Source organism: Pantherophis guttatus, chromosome 1, assembly GCF_059756535.1.
Source record: "Pantherophis guttatus breed Tessera chromosome 1, ASM5975653v1, whole genome shotgun sequence".
In the NCBI taxonomy this organism is placed as follows: Eukaryota; Metazoa; Chordata; class Lepidosauria; order Squamata; family Colubridae; genus Pantherophis; species Pantherophis guttatus.
The window spans coordinates 28,481,695-28,501,976 of record NC_142063.1 but is presented as its reverse complement, the minus strand read 5'-3'; the positions used below and the strand labels follow the sequence as shown (position 1 = coordinate 28,501,976).

At 41.7% G+C, this 20,282-nt stretch overlaps 1 protein-coding gene across 4 annotated transcripts in view; it reads right to left on the bottom strand.

Moving 5' to 3' along the window:
- The window catches only part of DDHD1 (DDHD domain containing 1), a 42,298-nt gene extending 29,895 nt beyond the window's left edge, over positions 1-12,403 (bottom strand). For 2 of the 4 annotated variants that reach the window (XM_034433366.3, XM_087881842.1), the window contains exons 1-2: positions 11,101-12,240; positions 345-515 (exon numbers count right to left, since the gene is read on the bottom strand). In XM_034433366.3, the coding sequence (XP_034289257.2) occupies positions 345-515; positions 11,101-12,235 (1,306 nt within the window). In that variant the 5' untranslated portion in view covers positions 12,236-12,240. Of the gene's footprint in view, positions 1-344; positions 516-11,100 lie in introns of all 4 variants that reach the window. The other 2 variants (XM_034433367.3, XM_087881847.1) reach the window with 2 other exon arrangements.
- Positions 12,404-20,282: the final 7,879 nt, after the last annotated feature.

Genomic DNA, 20,282 nt, shown 5'->3' with positions numbered 1-20,282 from the left:
ACTAGAATTAACTGAATGGTTTTTAAAAAAATATTATTCAAGTTACTACATTTTTCAGATATTAAAAGCAACCAACTAAGCGGGTTTATAGAAATGCTACATTTTAATATATATTTATTGCATCACATTGTTGATTTAGAAATGTTGAATATATATTCTGAGAAAATATATTCATGGAAAAACAATTTCTGGCAATTCTATGTAAGCTCAGAAAGACTTCTCTCTTTCTGTCCATTAATGTGGAAATATAAGTGTAATTACCTAATTAAGTATCAGATGTCTTGCAAAAGTTATGACCATCATAACAAGGAGAGTATCAGCAAATTTTCAGTAGTAAATCTTACCCTCTTTCCTATCTATAGGTTTTGAGACATTTGTGTCAAAGTTCTGCATCTGTTGACCCTTGAAACAACGGAGATGTTCCTCTTCTATCAGATTACTTTCTTCTTCTTCTAGTGGTTGCCATGTGCCATCAATAAACCATTGTCCACGCATCACAGGAATCTTTTCAGATTCTAAAATGGTAAGAAACAGAATGATATTAAGATCCAATGTAGGCTAGAACAATTATTGTTGAATCTATTTAAATAACAATAGATAACACATCAAATTCAATGTTATTTTTTCCCTATGATTATACAATATAATAGAACACTGCTGTCTTGTAAAAAATCAATAACACAATAATTTTATTATTAGTCTACCTGTGTCTGATAATTCCTAAGAAGGATGAAACTGGTAAGTGATCAATGTCACTGAGAAATATCACACAGAATACAGGTAGTCCTCAATTTAATGTGCCACAAAAATGTGCCCAGAATTTCCACTGCTAAGCAAGATAGTTTTTATGTGAATTTTGTCCTATTTCACTATTTTTCTTGCCATAGTTGTTAAGCGAATCACTTCAGTTGTTAAGTTAGTACCACAGTTGTTAAGTGAATCTGACTTTCCCACTGACTTTGCTTATCGGAAAGTCATACTGCAACTGTCATAAATACATGTCAGTTACCAAGTGTCTAAATTTTGATTACATGACCATGGGGATGTTGCAATGGTAGTAAATGTGAAAAACGGTTATAAATAATTTTTTTCAGTGCTGAAACCACTAAACAAATGGTTGTAAGTAAAGAACCACCTGTACTCATTTCATTGTCCTCCTTGCTGCTTGAGCTGCTAGAATTTACTATAGGGTTGGATTTCTAAAGATATATTGGTTTTAGAAACTTCAGCTCATCTTCCCGGGGGAAAAAAGTCAGAGGCAACTCTGGAGTTCATGACATCAGGATAGCCATGAACCTGTCAGCACCGGATTTAGCACCAGTTGCTTATAGATTACATTTGACAGAACTGAGCCATCTCTGGAGTTAGATGTGGGGGATGCTGTTTTGCAATATTTTTCCTTCCTGAAGGGAAACCCCTCAAGTGTAAAAAGACTCAGGGCTCTCAATATTCTCCATGCTCTTATTCAACATCTATGTGAAACTTCTGTGGGACATCATCTAGTAGTATGGTAGTAGGTTTCATCAGAATGCTAATTTTCACATCTTGACCTCTGGCTGCAAAATTGGTCAGAATCAAACTGCCTGGTGTTTAACCAGATTTGAATGGAGAAAACAAGCTGAGATTAAATTTCTGTAAGATGGAGTGACTTTGGGTTCAAAGGTCTACCAACTGCAGAGGGATTCCACTCTTAAATTTGAGTTGCATTCTCCTAGGAGGAAAGTCACAATCTGGGGGCTTACAATCTTAAGATTCACAACTCCTGCTTGAGAAATTGATGGCACCTGTGGCCAAGAGGGCTTTTGCACAGCTCAGTCTTATATGTACTCATTTTGACTTTCTGGAACTGGAGACATTACTAATTGTCATTCATGCCTTAGTCACCTCTCAAATGATCTTGCAAGGCACTGTATTTGGGGCTGCCTTTGAAGAGCATTCAGAGGTTACAGTTCACCCAGAATACACCTTGTCTCACTCCCCTCTTGACAGGAATTCCCTTGGTGGTGTATCCTTGCACATTATATTACACCTTCATCCTCTAGGCAAGATAGGCAGCATATAAATTTAACAACAAATACATCCAAAAGTTTTCATATATCTTGTTTATAAGAACAAATAATCTTTTATCATTTAAGGAAGAACAGTTTCTGAACTAGTCTGGATGTAGAAATGAGAAGAGAAGCACATCTAAGATCAATAAATGTTATGTAAAGTGATGAAAGAGGAACTAATTGGCTGATTGTGAATGTTTCATTTTTGTATGTAATTAATTAACCGGGAGTTTTGTTTTTTGCACCTAAGTTGGATAAATTATAAGTGTTTATATGCTTGCTTGCTTATTAATAGGGCTTGTAGGTTCCTTTCAGCCAATTCTGGGTAGCATACAAGTTCCCAATATGTAATTGTAATTAAAACAATAGCTAAAGAACATAAGAATACATTATCATCTCATAAAAATTGGAGTCATGTTCAAAACCAACCATCCCCCCAATCTATGATCTAGAGGATAATAATAATCCCTCCCCCTGGCTTAGTGAAACAACTACTTTAACTCCACCAGTTCCATAAATTTCCAGGTCATGAACCATGAAAAGTTTTTAAAATGACAACCAGCACCTTAACTTCACCGAGAAGCCAGCTGACAATCAGTGCAGCTCTTGAAGAAGAGCTATTATATGGGTGCCTCAGCTCATTCATATTTAAGCCGCTGCATTCTAGCTCCCCTTCTTTTTAATCTATATCTTAACTACTTTATAGCCAAATTAAATACAGGTAGTCCTCAATTTACAACAGTTCATTTAGCGATCAATTGAAGTTACAAGGGCATCAAAAAAAGTGACTTATGACCATTTCTCACACTTGAGATTGTTGCAGCATCCCCATGGTCATGTGATCAAAATTCAGAAGCTTGACAACTGACTCATATTTACGATGGTTGCAGTATCCAGAGGTCATGTGATCACCTTTTGCAACTTTCTGACAAGCAAAGTCAATGGGGAAGCCATATTCACTTAACAGCCGTGTTACTAACGTTAACAACTCCAGTGATTCACTTAACAAATGTAGCAAGGTTGTAAAATGGGGCAAAACTCACTTAACAAATGAATGTTCACCACTTAGCAGTGAGAGACATAAATTGTCACCCAAGTGTCACAAATGAAACTCTAAACATATGAGTCTTAAGAGACAGAAAAATGTCAGTGTGTGATGTCTAGCAGCACAAAGCATAGAATCCCAATTCTATCATAAATTTTAGAAATTTTCTTGTATGAGAAGTTGATTCTCATGGGAAGCAGTGTCAGACTTCAGACAGGGGTATATTAAATCTGTTCTTCAGAAACTCAAGTGCATATTCAACAATAACAGAAGCTTCACAATTTAGTCTTAGCTAAATAAATTGCTTTATTGGAAATAAAAATCAAATTATGCATATAAAAATTTGTGTCTGCCCAAGCACATACATCAAGCCCTATAAACCTTATTAGTCACAGGTTTAAATCCTAAGCCTTTTACTTAGTCATTCCAAAATTAATAAGACCTTGGGCCATCCTTTTCTCAGCTTCAAAATTATGTGGCACCTACTCAATATTTATTCAGTGTTGGATCTGGCTTGAGCACTGTGGTTCCCACCTTGCCTGCTTCAGCTTTTACATGCAGTATTTTGACAAAAACAATAGAGTTTACATATTATTCAGTGACTGTTTGAATCAATAGGGTCAAAATGTAATGATGTTAGATAAAGATAACAAATTCCAAATGCTACATCAATCAATCATTGTCAGCAAAAGTCCAGTAAGGGCAACTAGATGTACTGTAACTATTTTCTTTTTTAACTTAGTCCAGGGGTCAGCAACCTGTGACTCTGGAGCCACATGCGGCTCTTTGGGCCCTGTGCTGTGGCTCCCTGTCAGGTAATCCCACCACTGGCTGGCCCCGCCCCTCGCCTTCCCCTACCAGTCACTCCTCGCCTGGCCTGAGAAGGTAATGGCCATGGTGAGGGGTGGGAGAAGCAACCAGGGCAGAGACAGAGAGATACAGAGGTGTGGGGAGAGACATAAAGAGATACAGAGAGAGAGGGAGGGGGGAGGGAGGGAGGGAGGGGAGAGAGAGATATGTTAAAAAGGATTTTGTGGTTCCCGGTGTTTTTTAACAACTGGTTCTCTGCCCTAATGACCGGCTGGGTAGGCATGGCTGAGGGGGGGGTGTCATGTGACTGGTGGGAGTGATATCAAGTTGGCCACGCCCACCCAGGTTTTGTGGCTCCTGGTGTTTTCTTTTCTGTGGGAAACGGGTCCAAATGGCTCTTTCAGTATTTAGGGTTGCAGACCCCTGACTTAGTCAAACAAATCAATATTATAAAGCTTCCCTGAATTGTTAAATGTATTCATTAACCCTTTCAAAGTCCCAGAGTTAGTTTGCTTATGTGTTTTCCAGTGAAAAATCTTCAGGATTTTAATAGATTTCCTTAGTATCAATAAATAAATGTTATCCTTGTATTTGTCATTGCTAAAAACATATTTCCAAATCTAAGCAGAGCTTTCATGTATATTCAGGAGAAACAAATCATCCAAATCAGTTTCCTGGTTAATATCTGTTCTCTCCTCCAGGGAATACTCATCAATCAGATCCATCTGTATTACATTTAAATCATCCTTTAAATTAATTTTATAGACATCCACTGTTCTTATTTTATAACTTCATTAGAACATGTTTTCTTAATTTTATCAAGCATTCAATCTATTCTGTCCAAAAGCTTGGCTGAGAGAGATTCAAAGGTTTGCACTAAAGATTTCTGCTTTGTTTCCCTTATTCTTTGGCTCTAGTATCTAGTCTTTAAGGTCTCCTTATCATTAAAAAAAAAAAAAAAAACCAACCGACCAATCCCGCAAAAATCTCCATTTCACATCATCATCTTTTAAGGAGGAATACAGTAAAATCATGCCAGTCTGAAGGGTCTTAATCTCTCCAATATACAAAAATAAATAAAGTTATTAAGATGTAAGGCTCAGTCACCTAATGTCCATATAGGCTGGTTTAGGAATGTGAGCTTGATGTTGTAAGCATCACTCATAAGCAGATCATAAAAATAGCAGTTTCCATGGTCTTCTCATGAAGAACAGCTGTTTGGGGCCATTCTGGATGATCTCAACAATCTTTGTTCTGCTCATACCCAGCATCCAACCACAATTCCCCTCGCAAAAGCTGTCTCGCTTGCAAGAAGAAGCCAGCAAGCTGTTAGCTTGCCATAGTGCTCATGGGAACTGTCTGATTTAGACCAAATCTTAAGCATTATGTTTGACCTTAATATGAGTGCAGGCAGTCCTTGTTTAATTCTGCTAGGACAGTAGCCATTTGCAGTTACAGTGGTGATGAAAAACTAATTTTGTAGCATTTATGACCTTTACAGTGTCGGTCTTGCAATCAAGTGATTACATTACAGTAATTTAGTAGGTGTTGTCCCGTGCCTGACATGCTTTTCTCCCCCACCTCCAGTGGATGCTGCCTAAACAAGCTGCTTCTTTCTGACCTCCTTTTCTCTACATCCCAGCCAACCCTTAAAATATATATGTATGTATATATGTATGTATCAGTGGTGGGTTGTCCCCGGTTCGCACCAGTTCTATAGATCCCGAGGGGTGGGGGAGCATTTGTTGATTGTTTGTATTGTGTATATTGTTATATATTAATTATTATGATTTATGTATGTTAATAAAATCAATAAAAAATTATTTAAAAAAAAAAAGAACCGGTAGTAAAACCAGCAGGAGGCTCCGCCCACCAACCCGTCATCAAAATGCTTCTGCGCATGCGCAGCCCTGTTGCGAACCAGTAGTAAAGGTAAGTAGAACCCACCCCTGGTATGTATATATATATCTGTATATATGTGTGTGTGTATAATATATATATATTTATATATATATATATATCCTTTGAGTAAGGATAGATAGATAGATAGATAGATAGATAGATAGATAGATAGATATAGATAGATAGATAGATAGATAGATAGATAGATAGATAGATCAATCTTGATATAAGTGTTGTTTACCTGGACAAGTCCCTGCAGTTTTCTTCACAAGATTTTGGAACTGGTTTGCCATTTCCTTCTTCCTAGGGCTGAGAAAGAGTGACTGGCCCAAGATTATCAAGATGACTTTGTGCCAAAGGCAGGACTAGAACTCCCAGTTCTCAGTATCTAGCCTGATGCTTTAACTACTACACCACAAAGGTCTTGAAATTCAGTTTCACACAGGAGGCTTTCTTTTGCCTCCTAAGCAGTTTACAGAGTTTCTAGTGCTTTCCTTTTGATGCGTATTCCCAATATGCGTCTGCTTATTTTCTTGTAATAATTTCTATTCCAATAAATGTAAATACTAACATTAATTCTCTTCTTGATAATTATCCCAGCATTTGGTTGGGCATTCCAAAAAGCATGGGAGTGGGTGAAAAGGACTATAAGATTTGCCATTTTATCCAACTTCTTCATGAATCAAATTCTGGAGATCTTCTCTGCCATTTGGGCCTGCCTGGCTATTTGGTGCCATATTTTGATTTTGAGAAAGAAAGGAAAGAAAGAAGGAAGGAAGGAAGGAAGGAAGGAAGGAAGGAAGGAAGGAGAAAGCTGAGTTAAAATTATAAGGACAATTGTGATCACATAATTTTTCATTTAGTGAATGTTTCACTTAACCATTGAGTTGCCAGCCCCAGTTGGCTAAACCACAACTACATGTGCTGCATATTCCTGTGCTGCATAAGCTCCTTATAGCCTGCCACTACATCAAAACATTACCCCTTAAATTCCCTCCCACTCCCACTGTTTGTTATCTAACAAATAAAACCCAGAATAACATAGGACAAAAACTGTAAATCCTGCCTTTTTTGTGATATAACCATATCCTTGAATAACAGGAGAATCAGAAGACTATACGGCAGATCCTATCCTTTAGACTAGGGTGTCAAACTGGCGGCCCGCGGGCTGGATGAGTCACGCAGCCATGCACACCCAGCTCCACGAAGGGAAAACACATCATGAAACGTCATGTGACAGCAACGTGACACCTGTCCTTTAGACATTGCTCCTAGTGCTACCAGAGGTGTAACATATGTACAAATTATTTGGTGCTCTGTATCTGAATCAGTGGTGAAATCCAAATTTTTTTACTACCAGTTCTGTGGGCGTGGCTTGGTGGGCGTGACAGGGGAAGGATACTGCAAAATTTCCATTCCCACCCCACTCTAGGGCCAGACAGAAGTGTTATTTGCCAGTTCTCTGAACTGCTCAAAATTTCCACTACTGGTTCTCCAGAACCTGTCAGATCCTGCAGGATTTCACCCCTGGTCTGAATGATAAAGTACTGATAATGTTAACATTAATTAATTGTGTGTGCCTTTCCAAAACATTAAAAAATGTGCTCACTGCCATTTTGTCACAACTTCACTATCACAAGACTTCCAAAGTGAAGAGACATCTTGAGGTGCAAGTAACTGAAATAACAGAAAGTAAAACTAACCAACTGAAAAAAGTAGAATAAGTAAACTTAAAAAGACATTCAGGTAGACCTTGACATATGACCAGTTGCTCACCAATTGCTCAAGGTTATGACAGACCCAAAAAGGTAGTTACGATCCCGGTTTTGAAGTTCTGATGGCAAGTTTCCCCCTAAAGTCACATGACCATATTTTGAGTGCTCAGCAAAAGCCCACATCTGTGGTTGTTTGCAGCATCCCACAGTCACAGGAATATAATTTATGACATTTTTACTGGAAACCATTGCTTATTTCCAGTTTTCAATAAAAAAACAGCCCAAAGTGAACAATGGATTTAATGACCACTGTGTTCACTTTCCAACTGCCACAAAAAATTCCCCTTAATGATTGTTACAACTTATGATAATAATTGTGAGCTCAATTACCATAATAAGTTGAGGATTACCTATAACAATAGACTATTGTGGGGACAGAGCATTTGTTCTAATCTTTAACTGGGCAAAACTTTTGAACCAAGGTGTTTCAAATGGCTAACCTACAGAATGCATCCAAAATCCAGGACCCATGACTCTTGTGGAACTGAAATTTGGCAAATTTGATTAAACATTTTATAACTTAAACATTATCATAAAGCAGTTTATGACATAATGCAAATGTAATAAACGTTTACTGTATTGATCTTTATCTGTTCTATATAGTTCAACTTGGACTAAACTATTTATGACATAATTCAAAATGTCATAAAACATTTCCTGTAATGATGTTTGACTATGCTACACAGTTCAACATGAATGAGAAAAAAAAGACTACAAGAGATATAATAAAACAAATATATACACACATAATATCTCAGGATCAGTGGAAATGAAACTATGCAATACTTCCTTTTCATGTCAGAGGAAAAGACTGGATTTCTCTGGATAGCACAAGGATAATAAAGCAGTAAGAGAACCCAGACCAAAACAAAGATATTGATTTGACGGATGCAAATACAGTATAAGAAAGCTTATAAGCAACAACTAACAATATCCAACTTACTGTGGCAAGTATTCAACTGCACCATTCATCATGTTCTTTCAAATGTATCACATTCCAACACACACAATTTAGTATGTGGGAAATCGGCCCTTCCTTTCCTCTGAGTCATGAAGGAAACATTATTGAAGGCAATCTCCATGGATAAATCATGACTGCATGGAATCAATGAGATTTTATATACACACATACCCTCCTAAGTAGTTTGAAACTTATACCATGATTTTGTAGAAACCTTCATGAATATACAAAGATTCCCCATTGTAGGTAATCATGTTGTATGTATCATGATTTAGAGGGGTGAAGAACTGCACATAATCTTTTCACACTGACTTATATTATGTCAATATATCACTGGAACAAGAATCCATTTGACTATCAAGTCCAAACTCTTGCTCAGTATAAGAATCCATATTAAAATATCCCCTTCCCAGCATCTACTTGAGCAAAAAGGAGCAAACTATAACCCCATGCTAATCTGGCATTAGAGTCCAGTTCTAGTTTCAACCCAGACATATGAGATTATTGATGGTAAATGTAACAATGGTAGATATCAACTATAGAGATGAAGCCTTGCGGTTAGGTTAAATACTTTAATATTCTTGGGATCACATAATCATTTCTTTTTTAATAGAACACAATTTTAGGAGGTAATCAGGTCATGGTATCAGGCTACAGCCAACTCCACAGGCCAATACCCACTCACAGTGCCATAGAACACCATTGAAGTCTGTTGGGCCTTATGAATCAAATAAGGATCTCTGTGCCAAACCATATGGAACTGTAAAGATTAAAACCAGCACTTTTGATTGCAGTTGGAAACATATGGGAAGCCACTGCAGGGCCTTGAGCAGAGGTCTCATGTGCTTATATCATTCTGCACCAGCCAAAACTCAACATGGTGTATTGGGTCAATCGAACGAGTGATCTTTCATGGCAAACCATGTAGAGTGCATTGCAATAGTGCAAAGAAGTAGTAATGGGATGTGAGTTATTCTTGAGAGATCCAGTAGAGCTACAACTGGTACAACAGCTGGAGATGCACAAACTATACCCTGAACACAGAGTTCACTTGCTTGTTCTGTAGATCCTAGTAATGACAGATCTTTTCTTTTGGGACTAATGCTACCGCTGCAAAAGGTAACATTGGCAACATTAAAGAATCTGCTGGGAAGCAGGATGCCCAAACTGTGCCCATAGCCTAATCTATCATATTCACATTTTGCTATCTCAGGAGCAAAGATCCTAATCATAGGTAAAGAAATTTTTAAGATCTATGTATGCCATGTTGCCTCCCAGATCTATTACAGGACCCAAAACACATATGGGCTATTTCATTTACAACATTCCCAATTTTGTCCCACCACGCCTCAATAATACATGAAACAAGCACAGAAAAGGTTTAAGAAATAGCAAGCCAAAGAAATTAAAACCCATGATGACAGAAAACATGTAGCTAAAACTAACTTGCAGCAATAATGTTCAGTTTACCTGTCCATACCTTTCTAACTGGCAAATGTTCACTTCCACAAAGCCAATAAATTGTTCCTACAATACTTTTGTTCTTTAAAAATCTCACTTTTCTTTTTCAGGATATTATCAATTGCACAACAACCCAAACATGACCCTAGATTCCTTATTGCTAGATGCTTAATTTAACAATGAGCCAACAGGTACTAACTAATGATGCTTGAGAACAAGAAAAGAGGAGATTCATAAAAATATAAACCAACTTTAGTTAGTTACTTCTGTTCTTAGATTTTGAAGCCACTCAACTACAGAACGCCCTCAGGTTATCCAATAGGATATACATACACTTGCCTATGGAAGTTGTGCGTGTGTGTGTGATCATTGCCAATTAGGAAAAAATAATAAACAAACATACGTAAATACACACATATATAAATACACACAAGAGAAACAAAATTTAAAAAGTACTATCAAATTTGAGAAGGTGCTCCATAGCAGAAGAAAATAATATGAGATACAGAGAAGATGATGACATGGGTTTAAGACTCAAGCTTTCTTCTTAGTTAACAGATGAAGAGTGTGTCTGTAAGATGAAGCAAGTGTTCAGTGATTCTGCATATTTGAAGAATGGCCAGTGCAAGCAAAGGAAAAAAAGGGACACCCAATTAAGGGCAAAGAGGCTGGACATCTATTCTTCACCTGGCTCCTATGCCTATTATGTTTTTGTTATATGCTTCCAAGCAGGATTCTAGCCTTTTATTTTTTAAGGAACAAACACATTTACATAGTCTACAAATGCATATTTGGTTGAGAAGTAATGCCTATTGAATGTAGGGGAGCTGATTTTCTTGTCCAAGGGTTAGAGAACGGTTCATTTGATTAGCCTTCCAGCCTTCCCAGCCAATTGAGCTGACCCATCACCCTACTGGATAACACTCCTAACCAAGGCACCCAAAGACTTTCAGCACCTTAGTAAGTGACGGCAAGGCATCCCCTCCCACTCCGGAGGGAATAACAGTTCGAGTCCCCAAAAGGATGCTCACTCACAAGCATCCAGCAGGAGCAAAGGTGAAAACGGGAGAGGAGGAGGAGGAAGAAGCCACTTACGGTTCCAATAGACCGGGTAGCACTCGGAGTGGGCAACATCCACCTCGTAGAGACCGCCACGAACACAAACGGGCTCAGGGGTCGGGATGCTCGAAGAAGGCGTGAGTTTCTCAGGCCTACCGGTGGTGGTGGTGGTGGGGCTGGGCGAGCCTTGGTCGCCGGGAAGCAGCAGGGCGCGATAGGCCAGTTCGATGCGCAGCGAGTCGTAGCCGATAAACGGCTTCCAGCTCTTGCGGTCCTCGCGGTAGAACCAGCGCACCTCCTCGGCTCCCAGCTCGCGGACCACCTCGTAATTGCGGCCGATGCAGGAGGAAGCCGAGATGCCCCCGCCGCTCAGCCCGCTCCCGGATCCGCGGGCTCGCTTGCGGCGCTCGGCCAGGGCGCAGCCTTGGGTGGAAAAGCCGCTGCCGGCGCTCTCGCTGCTGGCCAAGTCGCCGGCGCCGTCCTCGTCGCCCGCTTCGTCCAGCTCGTCGTCCTCGTCATCGTCCTCCTCGTCGTCGTCCTCCCCCTCCTCCTCCTCCTCCCCGTCTTCCACCCGGCCCAACGGCGGGTAGAGCAGCCCGGCAGCGCCGCCCGCGTCCATCAGCGCGGCGCCGCCGGGGTCGAGGAGCAGGAGGCGGTTGCTGCGGCGCCGGCGCCGCCTCTGAGGGGGAGAAGCGTTCAGCGGGGAATGGTGGCGGCGGTGGTGGTGGTGGTGGTGATGATGCGGACGCCGGTGAGGGAGAGGCGGCGGCGGCGGCGGCAAGTGCTGGGGACCTTCCGGGTGGTCCGGCACCGCTTCCTCGGAGCCCGAAGACGACAACCGCGCCGGCGGCTGAGGAGAACGTGGGCGCGGTGGCTGCTCCTCGCCGGCCGCCTTAGAATCGCTCAGCGGTTTCTCCTCGGAATCGCAGTGTCTCCTCGCGCCTTTGCGGAAGCCGCCCAGGCAGGCGGCGGTCGAGTTCGAAGCGGAGGAATTCCCGTTGGCGGCCGCTACTGCCACCTCAGGGTTCTCCATGCCGCCGCCGCCGTGGAGGGGAAGGGAAAGGAAAGAAGGGTTGAAGCCAAGGCCCGGCGAGGTGATCTCCGGCTCGGTCTCTTTGCTCCGGCTCCGCCTTAGCTCCGCCTCACGCAACCGCCCAGGTTTGCAAGCCATCGGCGGCAGCGCTGGGGGGTGGGGGATGGGGGGGAAAGAGAGAGAGAGAGAGAGAGAGAGAGAGAGAGAGAGAGAGAGAGAGAAAGCGCATGCGCACCCGAAGAAAGTTGTACGTTGCTCCTCGCGGGCGCAAGAAGGAGACCTTAGAAATGCCACGTTTATGGCGGGCGAGGTGGAGACGCGCCTTCCTCTTTCAGTGGGGTCCTCCTCGCCATTACTTCCGGAGCGGTGCCCTGGTTTAGGCTGGCGTGGCCCTCTTTTGCACCCGATACAACGCACTGAAGCAATGGATTGTATAAGAACCCCCCTTTCACACCACTTCGGGAGAACCGGTTGTTAACTTTCTGAGCAATTTGGTGAACTGGTTGTTGGAAGAAATCATTAGGGCAGAGAACTGGTTGTTAAATTATTTGAATCCCACCACTGACTCAAAGGAATCTGTCCTTGTGATATATCCCCAGACAATTCCTATGCCTCAAGGAGTCATCGTTTCGGAGAGATTTCCTGATCAGGTTCCTCAGTTTTGTTTTTTTTTTTGTTTTTTTTAAAATTTGATTTATATGCCGCCCTTCTCCGGAGACTCAGGGCGGCTTACAGTGTGCTCAGCAATAGCCTTCATCCTTTTGTATATTTATACAAAGTCAGTTTATTGCCCCCACAAACGGGGTCCTCAATTTACCTACCTTAGAAAGGATGGAAGGCTGAGTCAACCTTGAGCCTTGGTGAGATTCGATCTTACTTTAATTGCAGACAGCTGGTCTTAATAATCAGCTTAATAACAGGGTGCCTTAGACCACTGTACTACCAAGGCTCTTTGAAATGTACTTGAAGATTAGGAGCTCGGGTTGGTAGCTGGGCTGTTGGCTTTGAGCTCCCAGCTTGGCCAATGTGGTTGCAAATGTTTCGTCACCACTTGAGGAGACTTCACCAATCTGCATCACGTAAAAAGGTATTTAAAGGCCAGCGGTCGGACAGATGAGCACAATTCAAAGCGCACTGACCATAAAACGTTTGCAACTAAATTGCCAAGTTCAGACCAACAGCCCAGATTCCTCAATGCCTTCAACGATGACGGAGCTTCTAATGTACAGCCTTCACTGGAAAAGAGAAGTATCTGCTTTGAAAAAGACCATGTTCAACTGTATAGTGCAGTGATGGCTAACCTTTTTGCCCTCGCGTGCCAGAAGCGGGGGGGGTGCGGGGAGATCACGCGCGTACGTGCCCACACCCATAATTCAATGTGCCCTGCGCATACACGCATGACCCCCACGTTCCCCACGCTTTTGGCACACAATGGCACGGTGGGCCCGGTAGGCCCGTTTTTTGCCCTCCCCAGGCTCCAAAGGCTTTCTTGGAGCCTGGGGAGGGTGATAACGGCCTTCCCCATCCCCCCAGAGGCCAGAAACGGCCCGTTTGCCAACTTACAGTGGGACCGGGAGGCCCGTTTTTCACCCTCCCCAGGCTCCAGAGCCTTTCTAGGAGCCTGGAGAGGATGAAAATGTCCCCCTCCCCGAGGCCCTCCAGAGGCCAGAAATGGCCCATTTGCCGACTTCCGGTCCCACTATGCGCGCTGGAGCTGAACTAGAGCAACGCTCGTGTGCCCACCGATATGGCTCCACGTGCCACTTGTGGCACATATGCAATAGGTTCACCATTATGGGTATAATGCAATCAAACAGCCCAGGAAACATTTTAACTACGTTCTGTAATATCATAAACTGTTAACAGCCCATGTTGAAGTGTATAGCACAGACAAACGTCGGCACAGGAAATGTTTTATGGCATTTTGCATTATGTCATAAACTGCTTTACGATAATGCTTATGTTATAAAATCAAATTTGCTAAATTTCAATACCATAAGGAGATATGGGACCTGGATTTTGGACACATGTAAGCTAGGCCACTTTAGGTAACTTGGTTCAAAAAGTGTTGATCTATGGGTAAAAGTTAAAGGTTACAGGAATCAGAATTTTACTAATGTATAGCTGAAATACTGTTTTATTTAATTGGGGCTTAGCACAGCCCATACTTGGAACCATTGTTGTTTATGGCTGGATTTAGCCGGTGTGTGCTGGTTCACCTACTGTGTGCTGGCTTAGACCCAGTGTCCTAAAACCCAGCTAAAACATAGGGATCTGTGTGGGTATAGCAGCAGTTATGCTGGACTGAGGAAAAATGTGGCCTTGCAGAAGGATGTCCCAAAGGTGCTTTTTCAAGAGGTAACTGGACTTTCTGGTTTTTCTTTGAAGACATTTTGCTTCTCGGCCAAGAAGCTTCTTCAGATCCTTGAAGACGTTTCGCTTCTTATCCAAGAAGCTTCTTAAACTTCAGCTTCTTGGATGAGAAGCAAAACATCTTCAAAGAAAAACCAGAAAGTCCAGTTGCCTCTTGAAAAAGGATCTTTGGGACAAACATGACCTGGATGAATGAGAATATCCATAGACACTTGCAGAAAGATGTTGGGAGCTAAAGTTATCCCTATTTAGTGGGATTCAAATTACAGATCTCTGTTCAATTGTGTTTCAGAAGTTTGACAACAATATGCTGATTTTAATAGCATTAATACCATTTTAATAGAAAACCCTAATATCAACTAGGCATGAAAGCTAACTGCGTGACTTTGGGCCAATCACTCTATCTCAACCCAATTCACGTCACAGGGTTATTGTTATGGGGAAAATAGGAGGAGGAAGGAGTATTAGGGGATTAAAAAAATCTAAAGGAAAGTGTGTTAAGACTCCACTGCGTTTAATGGACTCTTTGTGTTCTAATTCTACAAATTATTCCAAATTCCACAAAGTTGGAAAGATGAGCCCAAAATATCTACCCTCTTTTCAGTAAAGTCACCGTATCTCGGGTGAAGTCCTCTAAGGTCGGCAAATATGAAAAAAAAAAAAATCTACTTCTGTATTAATGTATGAATTCAATAAATTCACATGCAGGCAAGGGATAAAACTCGAACTGGTGCTAGTGGATGATCTGCATTGAGACCTATGGAAAGAATATTCCCTTCCCAGAGCAGAGCTGTGACACATGAATCCTGTTAGGTTCATGTCTATTTCTAGATTGATAAGTAGAAGCAACTGGGGTTGATTGCTGGTAGCTGTCCCTGGAAGCCCTGGTGCAATTCCTATAATTTGTTCAGGCTACTTTTGGAGATGTTAGTGCTCCCCAGGAGTACTGCTGGGAGGAGAACCTAAAAAGCTCTTGCTGGTTTAAGGAAATAAATTGTTCAATGTGATGTGGCTCTTGAGGCACTTTTTAAAGCTATTACAAAACCTTGAGCAGCAATATTGATATAAATACAAAAAGCAGCTAGTTAGAGCAATAATGATGTATGGGTGTGAGAGCTGGACACTAAGAATGGCTGATCGAAGAAGAAGAATTGATGCCTTTGAACTGTAGTATTGGCGTAAACTACTGCGTATACCACAGACAGCCAGAGTAACTAACAGAGAGGTGTTAAATTGTATAAAACCAGATATATCACTGGAAGCTAAAATCATAAAACTACGTCTGATTTACTTTGACCATTTCATGCATGCAAATTCATTGGTGAAGGCAACGATGCTAGGAATGGTTAGTAGAAGAAGAAGAAGGGGCAAGCAAATAATACACTGGCTTGATAACTTCAAAACTAATACACAGATGAACATCCAACAATTGAAAAAAGCTGTGCTTGAGAGGGTAGCATGGAGAGCACTTGCCTGTAAGGTCACCAAGGGTCATACATGACTAAATGGTTAAAACAACAACAAAATGAAATCCTGAAAAAAGTTGGGCTTCTTTAATGTACGATAAAAAGGTCATGCATTTATGCAAAATCAAAAGCATTTCTGAATTATTTTCAAAGAGTGCACAGCTCCGATTTATGGGATGTCAGAGAAAGCTGTAGATAATGGGATTTTACTATAGGCCAGTAAGCATTAAAGGGCAAATAGTCTTCATCCTCCAACCTGGAGAAACACTGAGTGTGCATTTGTACAGTACTGTGGACGTCAAAATTCTATGATTCTCTGATGTGAAGATCTGTGATTGTCACAGATAGCAGTATAAGATAACCCATTTCTCTTGCTAAGATTTTTTTTAAACTATGAGTTTAACTGCCCCTTATGAGTCTTGCTGCCTTCATGCATTAATAAGATTTGTGTCAAACTCAAGGCCCGGGGGCCATATCCAGCCCCTGGAGTGCTTAGATCTGGCCCATGGGGCCGCTCTGGAAACAGCGAAGGACCAGCCCGTGGTGTCAGGGTTTCAAGTAACACCCCCAACTAAAGAAGACTCAGAGGCTAGCAATTCCTCAAAAGATCCATTTTATTAGAGATGTCATATTGGCACATCTGGGAAAAACCCGAATCAGAAAGCTCCCAGGTTTTCCCCACTCAAAAGAAAGTCAAAGCCCCATCCCCTGCACCAGGGGTGAAATCCAGCAGGTTCTGACAGGTTCTGGTGAACTGGTAGTGGACATTTTGAGTAGTTCGGAGAACCAGTAGCAGAAATTTTGAGTAGTTCAGAGAACCGGCAAATACCACCTCTGGCTGGTTCCAGAGTGGGGTGGGAATGGAGATTTTGTACTATCCTTCCCCTGCAACACCCACCAAGCCACACCACGCCCACCAAGCCACGCCCACAGAACCAGTAATAAAAAAAATTGGATTTCACCACTGCCCTGCACCCACATGGTCCGAACTGGAGACAGCCCCCAGTCACTCCTACCCAGGTGCAGGCTGAAAATCCTTGATTCTCAGAGAAAAAAATGTTGTTATGGCTATATCTCCACCAATTCCTTGAAAATCTGCCCTCCTGTTTTCCCAAGAAAAGATGGCCTCCAGGGCTGACATGCGGTGCCTCTGCAAAGCGAAAACTGATCTCGGGAGGGCTGCATGCGGATTCTCCCGAGCTTCATTTTCACTGACAGAGGGTTGCAGGATGCCGTCGTAGCCAAAAACGGAGCTCAGGAGCCTGTTTTCTCTGGCAGAGCGCTTAGGCCACCACAGGCGCCCTCGACATGAGTGATGTTGAGCTGGCCACACCCACCCTGGCCACGCCCCCCAAGGTCAAATACAACCTTGATGCGGCCCTCAATGAAATCAAGTTTGACACCCCTGGTTTATAACATATATATGTAGACCATTTCCCATGTAAGCATCTCCAGGCAACGCAAAACAAAAACAAAGGATAATATTAAAATCACTCAGGGAAGACTTCCCAGCAAAGCTGAGTGGCCATGAGCAAAAACAGAATCAGAATTTATATACCTCTGGCCAGGGGTGGATTCTACTTACCTTTACTACCGGTTCACTCGCTCGCGCGCACACTCTTCTGCACATGCGCAGAAGCGTTCTGATGACATTGGGGTCAGTGAGCGGAACCCCCCGCCGGTTTTACTACTGGTTCTATAGAACCGGTGCGAACTGGGGTCAACCCACTACTGCCTCTGGCCTACTACTGGGTATTGGTGGGGGGGGAGGATGTTATCTTTTACCACCAAAGATGGCACTTCACTTTTTTTCAAACAATAAAACCCGGCATCACAACCAGGCACCCCAAAGGGACTTGATATATCAGCCAAAAATGGAAGATGACTAGTAAATTGTAGCTAATGATTATCCAGATCTACACCAAATATAATTTGGTCTGGAATTTAAATTCAAGATGGAGGTCTCAATGCCACATTACAGAACCACTTTTTCAAACGCTTTCTACTCTCAATTAATTATGCAACCATCATTGATGACACTCATTTGTCCAAGAAAATGAATAAAGGGAAAGAATTTTGCAACAAAATATTTAAACACACCTGCCCTATTAAAGCACAAAGAAAAGTGGCTGAACAAGTGCCATTTTGGATAGAAAAAAAATGACATTAATTTTTAAAACTTCTTTTCTCTGTTAAATCGCTTATGTATTCATATTTAGGTAGGGTTTCTTACAGGGGTGAAATCCAGCAGGTTCTGACAGGTTCTGGAGAACCAGTAGCAGAAATTTTGAGTAGTTCAGAGAACTGGCAATGCCACCTCTGGCTGGCCCCAGAGTTGGGAGGGAATGGAGTTTTTGCAGCATCCTTCCCCTGCCACGCCCACCAAGCCACACCACGCCCACCAAGCCACGCCCACAGAACCGGTAGTAAAAAAATTTGGATTTCACCACTGGTTTGTTACTGTTATTTTGGGGGTTGTCCCTGCATTTTAATTTTTGCTTTTTGAAATTTTGGCTTGATGGTCCATTTGTGCTTCTCTTTTCTTTTTTAAACAGATACAAAACACCAATCCAGAAGGAAAGAAAAAAAAAATACATGATACACATCTCAGGCATACAAACTAATGTGGTTTTCACTGAGCAACCACCCATATGGAAAAAATGAAATAAAGCCTCCCTTTTCATAACTCTGGGAAAGAGAATGCCTTCACACACATTTCCTAATATAATAGTGCTCTCCAGCAGGGTGACAAACTGCTACTGTCCTCAAGAAGAAGCTTCATGTGGGAGGCTTTACACATCCTCACAAGCCCAAGCTTCTGGCAAGTCCTCAGCTACTTCTTTGGTGAGATCCTGGAGGTGGATAGCACAGATCTGGTCACTCGTGGTCCAGAACTTAAAATAAAGCATTTTAACTACTGGGATTATGACAGTAGTTACTATATTATGTAGGTTTTTTTCCGAATTTCCACAATAATTTAAAAACCCTCTTGTTTTTCCCAGAAGATGTCAGCACTGAGCTAGATCTTGTACTGACTGCTCTATGGATGGTTGATTTTGCTGTAACTGAGGGTGGAGGTTCGTTCTCTGAGCTTGTGGATTGGTTTACGAATGTTTTGTTACCAGGCTAGTAACATCTTCAGCAGAATTTAGGGGATGTCAGTGTCGGTGTTCTTCTGCTTAGAATAGAATTAGAATAGAATAGAATAGAATAGAATAGAATAGAATAGAATAGAATAGAATAGAATAGAATAGATTTTTTTATTGGCCAAGTGTGATTGGACACACAAGGAATTTGTCTTGGTGCATACGCTCTCAGTGTACATAAAGGAAAAGATACGTTCATCAAGAATCATAAGGTACAACACTTAATGATAGTCATAGGGTACAAACAAGCAATCAGGAAACAATATCAATATAAATCGTAAGGATACAAGCAACAAAGTTACAGTCATACAGTCATAAGTGGAAGGAGATGGGTGATGGGAACGATGAGAAGATTAATAGTAATGCAGACTTAATAAATAGTTTGACAATGTTGAAGGAATTATTTGTTTAGCAGAGTGATGGCGTTCGGGAAAAAACTATTCTTGTGTCTTGTTGTTCTGGTGTGCAGTGCCCTATAGTGTCGTTTTGAGAGTAGAAGTTGAAACAGTTTATGTCCAGGATGTGAGGGGTCTGTAAATATTTTCACAGCCCTCTTTTTGACTCGTGCAGTATACAGGTCCTCAATGGAAGGTAGGTTGGTAGCAATTGTTTTTATAAAGGCTTCATGTGGTCAGTAGGGTTTGTAAGTCTTCAGTTCTGCCCTCTTGTTACTTACCCGTTTCTTTACAATTGCAAAACAGGTGAAACTAGATTTCCTTATTCCTTCCCTCTGGAATAAGGAAATCTAGTTTCTTTGGAAGTCCTCTATCGCCAAGTAACAACTTCCTTTCCCATCAAAATCTTACTATGTTGCGCTGTGTGTAGTACATATTAACAAATGTTTTTGACAAGGAGTGAATCTGTTCTGTGGGAGAAGCTAGAGTAAAAGAGCTGCAGCATCTTTATCGGAATGTGATATGGCTTTCCTTATAACCACATAGGATGGGCACTGCTGTGCAAGTAAAAAACAAATGGTGGTTTCTGTGTTTTGTAATTTGCATTGCCCGTGATTATGGGGGCATCAGTTGGGTGCAGCATCTGGCTGACCTTATCTTGGTTCTGAAACTAAGGGGCCTGGAAAGGAGACCACCATGGAATTGCAGGGCTGCTGACTAATTTGAGAATTTAAAAAACAATCACAAAAGGCAATAGCAAACCATGCCATATTATTGCCAAGAACTGCATAATTGCATAGTCTTG